At 37.6% G+C, this 16,045-nt stretch overlaps 1 protein-coding gene across 1 annotated transcript in view; it reads left to right on the top strand.

The window, feature by feature from the left end:
- The first annotated feature begins 828 nt into the window (after nucleotides 1-828).
- PLA2R1 (phospholipase A2 receptor 1, 180kDa) overlaps nucleotides 829-16,045 on the top strand; it is a 36,678-nt gene continuing 21,461 nt past the window's right edge. The window contains exons 1-9 of the mRNA XM_009078496.1: nucleotides 829-1,204; nucleotides 3,417-3,584; nucleotides 4,683-4,856; nucleotides 5,948-6,061; nucleotides 6,718-6,861; nucleotides 7,823-8,011; nucleotides 9,348-9,505; nucleotides 10,891-10,998; nucleotides 14,839-14,951. Coding sequence (XP_009076744.1) covers nucleotides 922-1,204; nucleotides 3,417-3,584; nucleotides 4,683-4,856; nucleotides 5,948-6,061; nucleotides 6,718-6,861; nucleotides 7,823-8,011; nucleotides 9,348-9,505; nucleotides 10,891-10,998; nucleotides 14,839-14,951 — 1,451 coding nt within the window. The 5' untranslated portion in view covers nucleotides 829-921. The remainder of the gene's footprint in view (nucleotides 1,205-3,416; nucleotides 3,585-4,682; nucleotides 4,857-5,947; nucleotides 6,062-6,717; nucleotides 6,862-7,822; nucleotides 8,012-9,347; nucleotides 9,506-10,890; nucleotides 10,999-14,838; nucleotides 14,952-16,045) is intronic.

Genomic DNA, 16,045 nt, shown 5'->3' with positions numbered 1-16,045 from the left:
CTGTTACAGGCTTGTATTTTGCTGATTTCCAGTTCCTCAGCTGCCCTCTCTCTTTTTCAGTCTATATGCTCAATTAAACTTTTGCTCCCAAGACATCAAGCAGCTGACTTTTTTCACATACTTATAACGTGATGTCATATAGTTTGGTGAATTTCTACATGATTTCAAGAAATCTGGGGTGTCAGGCTAAGCCCGCAACAGCTGCTGTTGTGGAGGGTAGTTGTGTATGGTTGAACAATATGCTTTGACCCTTGGCAACCAACTGTCATGGTACAGATAAACCTTTCTGTTTCTGTATCCTATTTACAACATAACACATTTTCTTACTGTCTCTATAGATACAGAGAGTGAAGAATGAATATAGCACAGAATATGGCAATGCCAGCCTTAAATTTTTCAGCTTTTATTTTAATTGCACACTCCAATCTACCCTAGAGAATTATTTTACAATATACAACATGACTTCTTGTAACCTTTATTCCATTACTGGTATTTCTTAGGTGACCAGTGGTTTGTTTTTTTTGAACATGACTGATGTTTTTGGGCACTCGTTTTGCTTTTTTGTTGCTCTTTTTTGGCTACCCAACTTAAAAATATTACCTAGCCTTATCTTTGTGAGCTTGCAAGTATTCCACATGTTAAAAGCTTAGCTGGCAGTAAATTTAGACCAGTACTCTTATTTTTTGAAGCACCAGTTATTCTGGTGGATATTTTCAGTTTTATTCCTAAATGGCTCCAACTAAAACATTTGTCTTTTGATACTGTTTGATCAATTGCAGTATTCTATAGACTGAAAGTTTGGGGTTTGTTTCCCCTGCAGATAAAGGGATATTTCTTATCCAAAGTGAAGATTCCAACTTGTGCATTAAAGCAGGCACAGTTGACCTTGTTCTGGAAGACTGCAGTGAAGCCTCAGAAGACATGTTATGGAAATGGGTATCCAATCGCCATCTTTTCAACATAGGCAGAAGTACCTGTCTTGGACTGAACATCAGCAGACCAGAACAGCTGTTAACTATGCTTGAATGTGATTCAACTCAATACTCACTATGGTGGAACTGTGATGGAAAAGCATTAGTTGGAATGTCAGAGTACAAATTAGCTGTTGAAAACAGCAAACATATTGTGGCCAAAAGAAAATCTACGTATCAGTGGAAACAGTACATGTCCTATGATGAAGACCTTTGTGAGCATCCTTTTGAAGGTAAAAATCAAATGTCTTAGAAATGTAGATGGGAAAAGTTTCAAAAATTCTTTTGAAGAAGATCAGGTGGTTATGATCCCTTCTAGTCTCTATTGTGGTTTGGGACTCAAAGTAGGTGGGGTTTTTTGTGCAATGGTTGAGGTGAGCATACCACATAATTGAGTATTTTTTGTTAAATGGACCCCAAAAAGCACCAGCATTTTTGCAAACCAGGAGATGCTAATTTCTAATACTCTCTAAAATTAAAAGGGGAACTAAGGATTTGCTGTTGCATGTCCTGCAGCTTTCATAATCAAATAAACCCAAAGAGAGATAAGAAATAATCTGGAATTCCTGTCACTGAAAATCAGTCTGTAATTGCAGTGTGCATGGACCTATGTTTGCGACATTCAGCATCTGGACTCTGAACGTGCCAAACTTTGAAACAGAGATCAGAATTTTGGTTAATCTTGCTGTACGGCTAGTGAAGGTGTAGCAATGTACATCAAGATTCAGGTCTGCAGACCTGAACAGTTTTCTAGGTATAAGGACTAAGATAAGCCCACTGACTACAAACAGACAGATTGTACCTTGACCCTTTCCTTGGCATTTCTGTAGATAGAAAGGCCTAATGTTTGCACAGTATGTCTCAGACTGGACCTGTTGATTCTCCCCATTTGAACTGGGTGTTTGAGTTGCAGATATGGTCCCAGTGATTTCCTCTGTAGGTGTACCTGTGGTCTGCCTCTGCGCACACCGAAGTCCTTTTGGGACCTCTGATGACTGGGAAAGCACTGAAGCATCCAACCTCTTTTTTTAAAACCTAGTGGAATTTATATTTAAGACCAGACAGAAAATATTTAAACCCACGAAAAGTGTTAAACATTTGCTATGTACACATAGCATGATGAAAGTAGATCTGGTTTAGCTGTAGTACATCTGGGAGAAGAGGATTGGCTTTAGGCAGGCACTTCTAGCCTGGTTTCAGGACCAAATTATTTAATTGCATTGACAGAGTCTTTCACCTCCAGGTTCTATTTTCCTCCTTCTCCCATAGCTCATGCTCACGCAAATGCAAGCCAGCCTGTTAGTCCACCAGGCTGGGGGGGAAGAGGAGTAGCTACCTACAGAGGAAAACAAAATAAAATAACTGTGGTAAGATGTCTGTAGCTGTTGAATTTGGTTTCTTGCCAGGACTGAAATAATCCCTTCTACCTCTGTAGCTAGCAGCACGGTAGTGGGCAGACAGAGAAGCAGTCCTGATTTTTTTTTTTACCTGTTCTTTGTATTGTCTGTTCATATCAGAAGCCTTTAAAGGGGATTTACAATGTGTAAACTGCTCTTTTATGTGTGGGCAGCGAGACATTAACTCTAGAAACCTCAGGGAACCTGGCAGTATGTATTGATTCTGTAGCTGAGGGACTTTGATCTTAAAGCTATCAATGTGAGATCTTTGACAAACAATTTCATTCTAAGTGTGACTGTGGGTCTTTAACCTTTTGTACAAGCTCTGAGGTTAAGGAGACACTCACTGAGGTAAAGCTTTTACAGTTTTCAGTTGCACTGGATTGTATCAATGTTTTGGTGCTCAAAGTACAATTGGAAAATATTAAAATATTTTATGACATGGATTGTGACAACAGATGTATGTGCATCAATTCTTTAGCTATGTTATTATTCTCCATGGGATAAAAATTATTTAAAAAAATGTATCCCTTTGTCTTTCACATTTCCTTTCCCATAGAATGACAAAGAGAATGGAAAACACATTAGAAATCCACTTTATAAAGAGTGGGAGGAGCAGGGGAAATAATGCAAAATTACTTGTCTGTCATAGACTAACAAATAAGTAGAGTTTGCACCTGAGCCTGTATTGATTTGGCAAACTACTGGTTTATGTAGTTGTTCTGAAATGTAAGTGCAGACTTTGTGTTAATTGATCAGGTTTTGGGGTTTGTGTTTTGTTTTGGGGTTTTTTTTTTAAATCATAGTAAATTATGAGAATGTGCCTCATGGTGACAAATTTCATAAACTCTTATTTCCAGATTCTGTTTATTGATTTCATGCTGCTCACACTTGTAATGCTGTGTTATCAAGTATAAATTAAAATGAGAAAATAACTTTAGACATTTTATTTTTATCATTGCTGCTAAACACAGGAATAATGACATGCAGACACAAAGAAATTTTTGTGGTCTGCATTCTTTTAATCTCTGCATTTTGTTTGTTCCAGAAACATATACCTTGCTGGGAAATTCTTTTGGTTTCCCGTGTGTTTTTCCATTTAAATATAACAACAATTGGTATTATGACTGTACTAGAGATGGAAAGGAATCTGACTGGTGTGCCACAACAACTTACTATGAACAAGATGAAAAATGGGGGTTCTGCCCAAATCCTGGTAAGATGCTTGAATTCTCTCTCCTCCCACCCTGCAAGAATATCTTTGTTCTTTTTTAGTAATTCTAGGATGCACTTTGTTTTTGGAATACTTCCTTTCTGTTAGAGGAGAATGTCTCTTAAAACAAACAAACAAAGGCTTTAGCAAATTTTATCATAAGTTATCATGTTTGGTCTTTGAAGACTCAACTCCTATCCCAAAAGCAAAACTGCAGAGGGTGAGCAGAAGGATGTTATTCTGTGTTGCCCACTGACCTTACCCTGCAGCTAAACCCTCTCTACTCTGTCCTAGTGATACATGGGCAGCTTCTCTGAAACATATCATGTAAGGTTTGCTCTTGCAAAGTCATGTTCTGCTTTTGACTACATTACACCTTGCACATTCCTTTTCTTCTGTGCATTGCTTGGACACGTCTTGGGCCTAAAACACTAAGAACCAATAACTTTAAAAATACTTACTGTTGAAACAATTTTGGATGTATAATCTTTGTGGATATTCCAGATTCTTGCGTAAATAAGCAAAATAGTATCTTCTATCAGCAGAAGTGGTTTGGAAAAGCCTTCCCTGCTCAAACTGCATGTCAGATCTCTGTTCTAAAGCATCTTAAAAACAGCCATAAATGTGTCTTTGTAATGGTGATTTCTGGGCAACCATTAAAATCGATGGTATTTTCAGCCTTGCTTATACTTTGTAATTATAGTAAGTTTATTTTCTTGAGTACAAGATGCAAGGAAATCCAATGACTGTTGCTCAACAAGTTGGGTGAAGTGTTCATAGCTTGAATATTTCAGCGTTCAGCTTTAGAAACAAATGATTAGATGGAATAAATTAAAATGTAATCTGTTAGCTTCATGAGAGCTGTGAAAATCACCACCAGCTGCAGATCAGCTCCTGAGTATTTAATGAGCCATATGAAATATAGAGCAACATTTAATTTCATTAGTGCCCTATTTCCGTATGTTCTTTAACAAAGGAACAGGAAAGGTGTTCCTAATCATTGGGATACTGCTGCCACTAATTAATTGCATTGTTCAGGGTGTTGTATTTCTGATTAGTTTGTAGTCTTTGGCTGTTGGTGATGAGTCTGTTTTTGAGTAGAGAGTGGCTGTGACGTTTTTTGGAAGAAGAACCCCGACACACACCTTTGCTACCAGTTCAACCTCGCATCCATGCTGACCTGGCACGAGGCACGGACTGCCTGTCAGCTGCAAGGAGGAGACCTGCTGAGTGTTACTGACCCCGAAGAGCAGAACTACATAAGTAACTTAAGCAGTGAGTAGGCATTTCTCTGAGGACCTTGTAGGAAACCTGTAGTTAAATTTCCTCATTACCTGTGCAAGGGGGTAAGTTTGGGAGCTTAGGACTTTGTGTGATGTCTCTCCCATTCCTGTTTGTGGGGCTTCGTCATGTAACATGCCTCAGTAGAGCTGTTTGAAAAATCAAGGATGATTCCCTCCTTAATAAACTGGACTGCAGGAGTGATGGTATGTGTTACTCAAGGGTGTCATTTTTTTAATTCTCCCTCCCCACAGAGACTCCCATTCATTCTGCCGCTGTAGCTATGTAGTGTGTTTGCTTACTTTGGAGAATTGTACATATATCTACCTTCCCTGCAATGTACCCTGGTGTCCTTTTCTCCTGTTAAGTTTTCTTTGTAAGCTGGACTTAGAAGAACATTTCTGCAGGCTTGAAGTAGCTGTCCTGTATGGGAAAAATGTCAGCTCTGTTTTCATAAATGGATGGTATTCCTTCTCTGATAAGTGTTTTGCTTTACCCCTTGGAACAACGGTCTCAGATAAATGTGCAGAGCCTTCTAACAGCATGGCTTTCATGCATATTTTGATGTGCATGGAGAAAATCAAGTGCAGGAATGGGTGGCAACGCTGTGATGCAAAATGTTGGCCCAGGTTTCTTGCCCATTGCTTCCTATTATTGCTGGTTTTCAATTGCAGGATATAAGCTAACGGGAAGTTGTAAAAATTATTGCGTTAGCTTTTTGATATGCCTGCAAGGCTGTAAAGGGACTGAAAGTTGTTTGGTTTATGGAAGGTTGAAACAGGCTAGTCTTTATGTACCTGCTTGTTCTTTTTAACTTCTAAGGTCAGCAGCAACTTCTGCAGGAAGGGTTTGTAGGATGAGTGGCTTTTGAAGGATTTCTGAGTTTATTCCTTTTCATCTGTGTGTTGATTAACAAAGTAATAGACTTTTTCTAAGGACAGAAGAAACTGAGCTTTTTGGAGACTGCTCTGAAGTTTTGTTTTATTCCTATTGTAATAATTCAGGACTGTAGATCAATGCCTGTAGATGTTTTAAAACATGGGGAAAGCATGAAGTATTACTTTGTTTATTTTTTTCTGTCTCAGGGCAGTTAAATGCCGCAGACATGATGCTGTGGATGGGCCTGAATCGCCTGGATGAAGATGCTGGCTGGCAGTGGTCAGATGGAGCACCACTAGTGTTTGTGAACTGGAGAGCAAGTACTTGATGTTCCTCTTGCATATGTTATAGCAGTATAATTACATACTCTCTCTAACTGCAGCTTGATACAACACTGCTGTTCCTACAGCTATGTTTGAAAAGTGAATTATGTGAACAAGTGTACATTTTTTTGTATAAATACTTATTTGTATTCATGAACTGAAAGCCCTTCTAGGGATGCATCATCAACTGAGATGGATCTTTTCAAAGCATTAATGGTCTAGCCCTTTTGTCATTTACTTGTAAAGATGTTTTTAAGATTCCAGTTGCATACTTAAAAACTGTAGCTGGTTTCATGGAGGAAAGGAGTTTCAATTTGATTCAGTTAACATGCTATAATTAACATTAGCACATTAACACAGGCTTTGTGACTTGTTTTGCTACATTTTTAGGTCGGTCCACCAGCAGCTATAACGTAAACGCTAGAGTTTGCTTCAGCCTCTCGTCTGATAAGAGCAGTCAAGGAGAAATTGCCACATACATAATTTGCAGTCAATGTTCAGCTGTCTATAGCATTGGTGTAATATTGCTAGAAGTTAGAATGTGCAGGGGTGTTTATACATTAATTCAATAAGAGCAGAGAACCTTACAACACCATTTTGCAATTAAGAACTGATATTTTGTAATTTTATCCTTTTCAAAAATGTGTTTGCAGATGTCTCTGAATATCGTTTTAGAGAAAATCATTGTGCAGTGATTAATCCAAAATTGAAGCATGGCTGGCAAAGTTATTTATGTGAATCTGGATTGCCTTTTATATGCAAAAAGTATTTAAATAAGACAGAGCATGAAACATTGGGTAAGTCTCTCAATGTTACTGTACCCTATTTGTGAGTGTGCTGGGAGAACAAGAGAAGCCATCTGAATAAAAGTCAGCAGAGCAGTCTTAGCTGCACTGAGTGTGTTTAAGTTAACTAGTTTAAGTTAAATACAGTTTACTTTAACTGATGAAATAACTCTTCTGTTTAAATTGTTGTGAAAACATGTTGAGAGACTTAAATCTAACAAATAGCTTTAATGTAAATAGTGCTTAATTGATTCCTTATGTGATCAGAGTGCTCATTCTCTTTATATTATAATAAGACACACACTTTTGAGTTGAAAAATAGGTTTTCAATGTCAAATGGAATTAACCAGTGAGACGCAGTTAGGAAAGTTGTATAAATGCAGATCAAAATTTGCAGTTATTTTTATATGTACTTTTGATATACCAAAAAAGTGTTATACATATACTTTAAGTGTTCATATTATGAATATAGGATATATAGCAGATAGAATAACTCAGATTCCCATTCTGTGAGACAATTAAACAGAGAATTGAGTTTATTCTAGCATAAATTTTTGTCTTGATAAGAGCAACTTATATGGGTTCAACTTCTTCCTCATAACCTAAAGTTTAGGTCCTTGTTTCACATAATGAGAAAAGACCCAAACTTTTTGTAGGTAATGCCTCTGAAAAAGCTTTATCTGTCTTTGAATCAGGTTTAGAGGTAATAAGGGCAATATAACCTGTTTTAAACTGAATTAGTATTTGCACTAGTCCAGCAGACCGAACGGTTGAATCGTCAGTGGAAGAAATTTCAGTTTGCTTGGTAGGTGATGTTCCATAGAGCATGTGTTTTTGCCTCTTTAAGTCATCTTGGACAACTCTGTTTTCACCATTTGAAGATTAAAATACATACATGTCTGAATGTGTTATGAATATAGCATAACCTTAGCAATTCTGGCTAATATATATGAACTCTATATGCTCAATTCAGATACCTGGAAGTATTATGCCACTCGTTGTGATCCTGGCTGGTATCCACACAATTGCAACTGCTACAGACTTCATAAAGAGGAGAAGAGCTGGAATGATGCTTCTCTCTCATGCCAAAGTGATAATAGTGGGCTCGTTACTATATCCTCCATGGCAGATGCAGAGCTTCTCCTTAACTTGCTTGAAAGTGGTGAGTTTTGGGATTTCAAGCATGCAGTGTTTCTTGAAGTGTTCTGTGGTGCTCTTTTGTGCAGCTCTCTAACATTGTTAGCCAGCTAAGCACTGTATTACTTGGCACACCCAAATGATGTATATAAAAAGAGGAAGCATGATGCATGCTTCTTCTAGGAGTCTTAAAAATGTATAGCATCACCTCCAATAACCGTTCTTAAATGTATGAACCCACAAAGCAGACACAGTGAGGTCACAGTAAACGTGTTAGCGTTTGTCCTTTCCTGTTTGTACCTGGTTCCTTGTTTGCAAAATATTCAGTGATCAGCCCTATCCTAGAATTGTGATCAGAAGCAAAAACAATTCCGAGTATCTTTTGCTTTCAAGCTGGTCTTGTCCACACTGTAAAGTTGCTGCTGCTAGTATGAGGGCAGAGTCCCCTTTGATGTCAGCAGGGTGTATCAGAGTTCTGCTAGTTCACATTGTCCCAAGAGATAACATAATTCCACAAGGAACTTAATGAACAAAAGCTCTGGTGCGGCCGCTCCAAGACTTCTGTTGTCATAACAGCAGCAAAGAAAAGTTATTATTTTCTGCCTGCCCCTGCCATCTGTGTGCTGGCACAGCTGCACGGTTTGGCTGTGAGTTTAAGCCTCCCAGAGCTGGGGGGCACTGACATGTGGAGATTAGGAGATTAACCACTCTATCATCTTCCTCACCTCTATTAACACCCTCCATAGATACCAAGTACCATTATTTCCAGAGATGTGCTAATGGATAGATGTAATTGTTCTCAACTTGTGTTCAGCTTCAAAGTCTGCTGTTTCTCTTTCAGGCCTTCTTCAGCTTCTCTTCAGGTTTACATGCCTGAAAGTCTGACTGTTTTCTCTGTTTGTAGTAGCTGGTCAAGTAAGACATTGCACCAAACCACAAGCCTTGTCTTTCCTGTGTTTGTCAGCCATTGTGGCTTCAACTGTGCTGTTACTGAAGCCTATAAACATCACTCAGAGAAACCTAAAGCCATGTGCACCATAGAAGATTCTAAGAAGAAATATTTTACTTCCATGTTGGGTTTTCTGCCCCATGCACTTCAGAAAAAGTGGTTATACTCTTAATTTGTATTTTTCAGGATTTCAAAGTGTATTATTGCATATGCTGATCTATTTTTGAAACAATTTGGCTTCCAAGGGCAGTGGAACATTATCTCATCAGTGAGATTTCCTAAGTTTATACAGCATTTTTTTTCTCCTGAAAGAAGGACATTCCTTTGAAAATCCCAGGAATAACTGATGTTACAGGAAAAACAGGCTTTATTACTTCACCATTAAAATCTTAACTCACTTATTCTTTTACAGAAAATGTAACTGAAACATGGATTGGATTATACAGTAATAACACCCCTGTTGTTTTTGAGTGGTCAGATAGCACACCAGTAAAATTCTCCAACTGGCATAGACAAGATCCTAACACCTTTCAAAGAACAGGACAACTCTGTGTTTCAGCACAAGGATCTGTAAGTTTTCTTTTTGATAGAATTAGACACTTTTGTTTTAGCTCATAGTAATTTAGTTTCTTGCTGTGCATACTTTTTTAACCATGACCTGGAGTCTGACTTTGATGTTTGATTCTTAATCTATTCATGTTATGATAAATGCGACATAGCCTTTAGAAACCAATGCATTTTGCAGTGCTGATGGACAGAAAATTAATCACAGATTTTTAACTTATGTTCAGTAAAAAATGTTACATACATAAGGTTTGTCAACTGGAAGAGAACCAAATATGAGTGGGTATTTTGATAAAGTAATTTAAAATCCAAGTAGTGTGTATCATAATTTATGATGCATCAGTTCTGGTCTTGAAAGCTTCAATTCATGTTTTAAAAAAACTGTCAGCTGTGCCTATATTATCTATCAGTGTGTCAATATCTATAAATTTGGTATAGTGTCTTTCAAAATCATAGTAGTCTAGGTCTACATAAAATTATAGAAGTTGACAGCAGGAAGATTGACCCCAGATCAGTCAAAGGCTGTAGAACTGGGAGTGATGTTAAAATAACACTATGTTCTGTCTTACCAGTATTCATGGCACTGTCAATTTTTTTGTTATTTGGTCATGCTTTTACTTTACTTTTACAATTAACAGTACTTAAATCACTAATGCATGACTTACATAAGTACCACTATAATACTGTTTTTTCTTTTTTTTCGCTAAGTATGTTCTGTCTGAGTGTGAAAACTGTATCAAAAGGCATTTATGTTGTCTCTACAGTAGTGGGTCCAACATGCAATCTTTAACTCGGAGAAAATTCAGGACAATTACGGTGACCTGGGAAAGTGGTTTCCTGTTGGAAGCAGAAAATATGACTTTGGTACAATTATGGGGTTTAAATTTACAAAGTCATATTTTACTCAGTTTGCAAGTGTAAACAAACAAATGAAATGTAAAATACAAAGGAACAGGAGGTTCAAGATAAAATTTTTTAACCATTACTTTTGGTACGTATCCAGTGTGTACAGATATGTGAAATCTATATGATATAAACTTAGTAATATGTTGAGTAAGGACTGTTCAAATTTAAATATTAATCTTACAAAGAGTTATGATAGCTAGGAAGAAAGCAAGTGCTCTGGCATGGCAATAGTGTTAGTTAATTAAGATGCATTGCATCTCAAAGACTGATTTAGAAACAAACGATTTGTATGATTGATTTGAGAAGTCCTGCTGACAATGTTGGTAGAAATAAATGTCCCATTGAAGGATAAATAAATGGAGTGAGAAAAATGGCTTATTTTTTACGGAAGAGTTAAAAGAGGAGGAGGGAGTATAATCTAATGCGTGCATAGATATGCATGAGAATATGGATATGTACAGAATATACTTTATTTTATCCCTTAGGGGGGACATTGGAGGATAAAAAAATGTGAAGACAGATCTTTCTACATTTGCAAAAAAGCAGGGGAATTTAATAATGTCTCTACTGAACTGGAATCAAATTGTCCAGAGGTAAGGATGTTTGTGGTTTGTGGTTGTTTTAGAACCATACTAATAAAAGAGAATTATATATGGAAGCTCTAAATACAGCTACAGAACATGTGGATGTAAATTGATAGATAATTTTAGGTTTTCATATTAAAGACATGCATGTTTTGCTAGAAAACATCTCATTGTTTGCCTTAAAATTATGTAAGCTAAATTTTAATGTAAAATTAAAAGCTGCCTCAAGATGCCTTTCATGGCTAGTTGAGTTGTCAGTGGTGGTTGTGACCCAAGTTCCTGTTTCTTTCTAGATCAAAAGTGAAACCGCTTTTGTCCATCATCTGTGCAAATAATGGCTGTTATATGATGCCTCATCCCACACATGGTTTTCATACATTGAGATGGAATGTCAGGGTGAAAAACAATCAGTTCCATTGACATGGAGAGTGAACTCTTCCACTTGTACATTAGCATTCCAATTGCTTTCAAACACAGATGGGAAGGAGCACAGCTATCTATGACATTGCATTAGGTTTTCAGGTTTTTAGTCTCCACGTTCTGGTAGTAAGAGGTAGCATGTTAAAGCATGATTTTATATGCCATCAGCTGCTTTCCACAGTGTGAAAAGAGCAAACTTGTAGTCTTTGTTTTACTCAGCACTGGAGGAAAAATCTCTCCTTGCTAACTTGCTTTACTCTTTAGTTCTTTGTCTTCCTTTTTTGATTTCCTGTCCTGTTTCTTGAGAAATCAAGAAACACAGCCAGTTCAGTTGAATTATCAGAAGGTTGAAGCTGGACTGTTTGGAGTCAGATGTAGTCTTTCCCCAGATGTGCAGTGGCCAGATCCAGCATTCTTGTCATACCATTATGGAAGTTACTTCTTGGCTCCAGCTTAACATTTGCAAAAGTGAGGCTAACTGCATTCATTTCATTTGGACCAATGTATTTTGTCACTCAAAAATCTTGTGTGTTATTTGTGTAAGAAAGGCTTGTCACAGCTCTGACCAAGTGGAAAATGTACAGAGCATCAAGATTTCCTTGGCAAACTGTAGTCAGCAGTCTGACAGCACTTCAACTTCTTGATCCTGTGCCTCACAGGATCAAGACTCAAGACATTGAGTGAGTGGTCGTAAGTATTTTGGTCTGCTCTGGCAAACTTCCTAGTTAGGATAAATTTCTGCTTGTTGATTTTTCACGCCCTGTAAAAACATACACTGAAGCCTTTTACATTCCCTTGAATTTGTTAGATCTTTTTCTTTCTAATGTGAAAAAAGTTATATTCAGTTAATAAAAGAAGTCAGTACTAAGCTTACTCAAAGTTACATTTGATTTCAGACATTTTGTCTTGTCAACTCACTTTCAACATTCAATGTATAGGTTATTGCTAGTTATTGACCTGATTTTCTAGGGATAAGTCTTTGTTTCATCCAGATTTACCTTTTGCCCCTATTTTTCTGTTGCTGACTTACCTTAAATGTGCAGAAAATCTATTGGCATTTCTCACATTTGGTCTTCTGCTTCGTTAACCTTGTGCTGTCATTCATGTTGGATTGCTAGTGGATTCTCAGGGAGCTTTGGCTTTGGGCACAGTTCTTTGCTTATCTAAAGCTTTATAGTCTTATGTGTTACTACTGAGCTTTCACCTCATGTTGATTTTAGGACTTGTTATCAGTTGAACTAGACTTTAACATTTTCTGTGTTTCTGATGATGCACTTTTTGCAATATGTCCATATGAAGTTACTAGAAACCTGAGCTCTTTTTTTCCCCTACATTTCTGCCATCCTAAGACATAAAATGTGCTATGCACTTTCTTCCTTAGCATGCCAAATATTCTTTTCTCCTTATCAGTGGGCTGTTACTGAGAATGAATATTTTAATGCCAAGGTCAGATTCTCTGGGAATTTTTCCACAACACTGAAATAAGAGTTTTAAACCTTTTTTTTCAACCAGATTTTGAAACAGGTTGTGTGTCAGCTGCTTGATAATCAAGTTGGAAGGTTGTGGGTACAGAATGAACTGTATTTGTATTGGTGACTTTCTCCAGTCCCTTACACTTTAATTAGTGAGTTAAAACATAACCTTATTGTACTAAATTGAGCATTTGTCTTTATGGCTGTTGTAACAGAGAGAATTTTACTTTTAAGAATTGCTATTAAGGCCATAAAACCTTTCTGAGAGGTTAGGATGGTTGCATTTGTCTCCTTTGAACCCGTACATTTATCATTCAAAAATTCCAGTTGAAAGAAACCAGACTCTTTCTGTTTCTTACCTGTATCTCCATGGAGGGTATTTTAGTTAATACTTATCCCTCTTCCTGCCCTCAGTCCTGGAGCCTAAGTGCAGATCAAAGTGAAAGTATCATTGCCATGTCCCTGCAGGACAGCTGAGAGCTGTCTGGGTGCCTGGGCACTGCATTTTCCCCATGAGAAATCCCATGTCTCATTGGTACAAGATAGGGAAGAGTCTCAACCTGGTTGTTTATATTGGTTTGCAAAGCCAACGTCTGAGCAATGCATCGAGTGTTATTCAGGTGGAACCACAGAAACTGAGATACTGCAGTGTGTTTTGTCCTTTTGTACCATATGAAGGGCTGTGCTTCCAAGCACTGAGGAGGATAAGGCAGCAGAGCCATCAGCTGCCCCAACAGCAAGCACACTCCTAACTAGAAGCCAAAATTTGCTTCACCAGATTCAGTATGGCCGAAGGATGTGCGTAATGTTTGATTGTTGACCTGAATAGGTCTGCAGCATCTTTTGCATTTTGTTGTACCTAAGGATGAATAGCAGAAAAAGAGCTTATCCCTTCCCTTCTTTTCTCGTTCTGCTATTAGTGTCACCATCGAGGTGCTTGGTGGTGTCTAGGTGCTGTGCTTGAGCACCTCCCTCATGGAAAAGGCAAAGTGAGATCATCTGTTTCTCCTGTGTGTGTGGCTTTGAGATGGATTGGACTGAGATAGTGTATTATCTCTTTATTCTCTTGATTTTAGTATTTAAAACATGCAATCAGGAAGGCCAGGCTGGTTCACTGCATGAACTCACATGGGTAGAACTCACACCAGTCCTGGTGGTGTCTTCTGGACACCCAGAGCTGAATAGTAAGAAATAAAAGGTTAATAATGAGATGAAATGAGGCAGGCTGACTACAGACTCAGTATTCTGGCTCACCTGATGAATTATGAAAATTTGTCATTTTAATTCTGCATTATTAGAATAGGATGATGATTGATTTAATTTTTTTTCACATTCCATTTGAAAATGTGCAAAGGAGCTGAGAAAAGGTAAATAACCAAAGTGCCTTGCTGTATGAATGGCCAGCAATGTCTGAAATAAATATTTCTGTTTACAGTTGAAGACAAGGGGCAGCTGTAATCCTTTTTTTATAGCAGCTTAATTGAGTCTGACGTGGCAGTGTTTACCCTGCACTTCAGGTATTAGGTATCAGCAATGAATTGCTTACCACAAGTGGAAATCAACAAGTGCTACTACACACTTCATGCAAAGAGATGGATAGCTGAGGGGCCTGGTATTCTTCCCAAAAATCAGTCCAGTAGCACAATATTGCAAGTGTAATATTGAGAGAAAAGTAGTATGCAGGGGGAGTGTGCCCTGCTCACATTTCTGTCATACCCATTAAAAAATGTTACTGCACATGTGTGTGTTAATCCAGTTTTTGCACAATTTAAACATTTTAACTTTTTTTAAAATTTACCCACATTTTCAGTGACTTTGAGAGTAATTGCTCCTCCACAACAGCAGAAAAGAGCTGTAGGGATGCCACTGATCATCAACAGAAACTACAAAAGAGGATCCAGTTTTTAACAGCTATACATAATTAATAATCTATAAAATAATGTTCATTTCTTTTAAGGGATGGGAAAGACATGGTGGATATTGTTACAAAATCGACAGTACCCCTCGAAGTTTTGAACATGCTTCCAGTGGTTATTTCTGCCCATCTGCACTTGTATCAGTAACAAACAGGTAGTTAATCCTATTAGACAGTGTGAAGATGCCTCTAACAAGAGCTATTTTAACTTTATAAAGTGTTGCATGGCAAAAGATATTACCATTATGAAATAATATTTGCGTGAGGGGTGAGCATAATTACTAACACTGGCTATAATCAAAGGTGTGCTTTGCTTTAGATGTAATTGAAAATAAATTTAGTAAAAAGCAACTGTTAGGCTAATAAACACTGAGAGTAATGTGCACACATGAGTATGCGAGAATCTAAAGAAAATGCTTTCTACAGAGCTATGTGATGTCTTTAAGAAACTTTCTTGGTATACTTGGATGCTCTACTGAGAAATAAAGATATACTTATTTTTATTATTAAAATATATCAAATTTTAATCCAAATCAATTGATGTTTTATAAATGTTTCTATTTATGTATGCATTTTATCTGAGTTCTCAGCTTATAGGGTAAGAGAGTAAATGTTTGAAAGCATTTGTCACTGTTTTCCCATACTTTTTTCCTATTTACCTCTATTCCAGTTTCAGCAAAGGCTTTTTCCTCTGCAGATGTCCAAATGCTGGGGTTTTCTCTGCTTTCTTTGTGATTCACCCTTTATGTTGGATTCCCATTACAGTTTGACATACTGATAGATAAATTGCATAGATACTTTAACTACTGCACATTTATTGATGAAAAAATATAAGGAGCAATGACCCCTCTCTTCACGGCAAGGAAAGTACTGTAACCACCAGCAATGAGATGAATGGTAGCTAGAAATTTTAGGAAAACTCAGGCCACCCCACATAAGAATTGATGTCAATGGGAATTTTTTCTGACAGGTGGATTCAGGATTGCACACAGTGCATGCAGTGTATGACAATAATCCCTTCAGGGAGGTTGAAGGACATTTCCTCGCAGCTGAGCATTGGCAGCTCAAATGTTGCAGGGACCTGAGGGCATGCTGCACATCACTGGAAGCATGTCTTCTGTCCCTTTCTACTCTTTTTTTTTTCCCCCTGGGTGTAGCCATCGCTAATTATTATGTAAGTTCCCGGTTCCACTGTTGGAGGTTTTTTAATTACTGCTGAGGTTTGTTGTTCTGGTGTGAAAATGCAAAA

This window comes from Acanthisitta chloris, unplaced genomic scaffold (assembly GCF_000695815.1).
Source record: "Acanthisitta chloris isolate BGI_N310 unplaced genomic scaffold, ASM69581v1 scaffold22237, whole genome shotgun sequence".
Classification (NCBI taxonomy): Eukaryota; Metazoa; Chordata; class Aves; order Passeriformes; family Acanthisittidae; genus Acanthisitta; species Acanthisitta chloris.
Note: the sequence above shows the minus strand (reverse complement) of the source record. Positions and strands in the feature narration are given on the sequence as shown.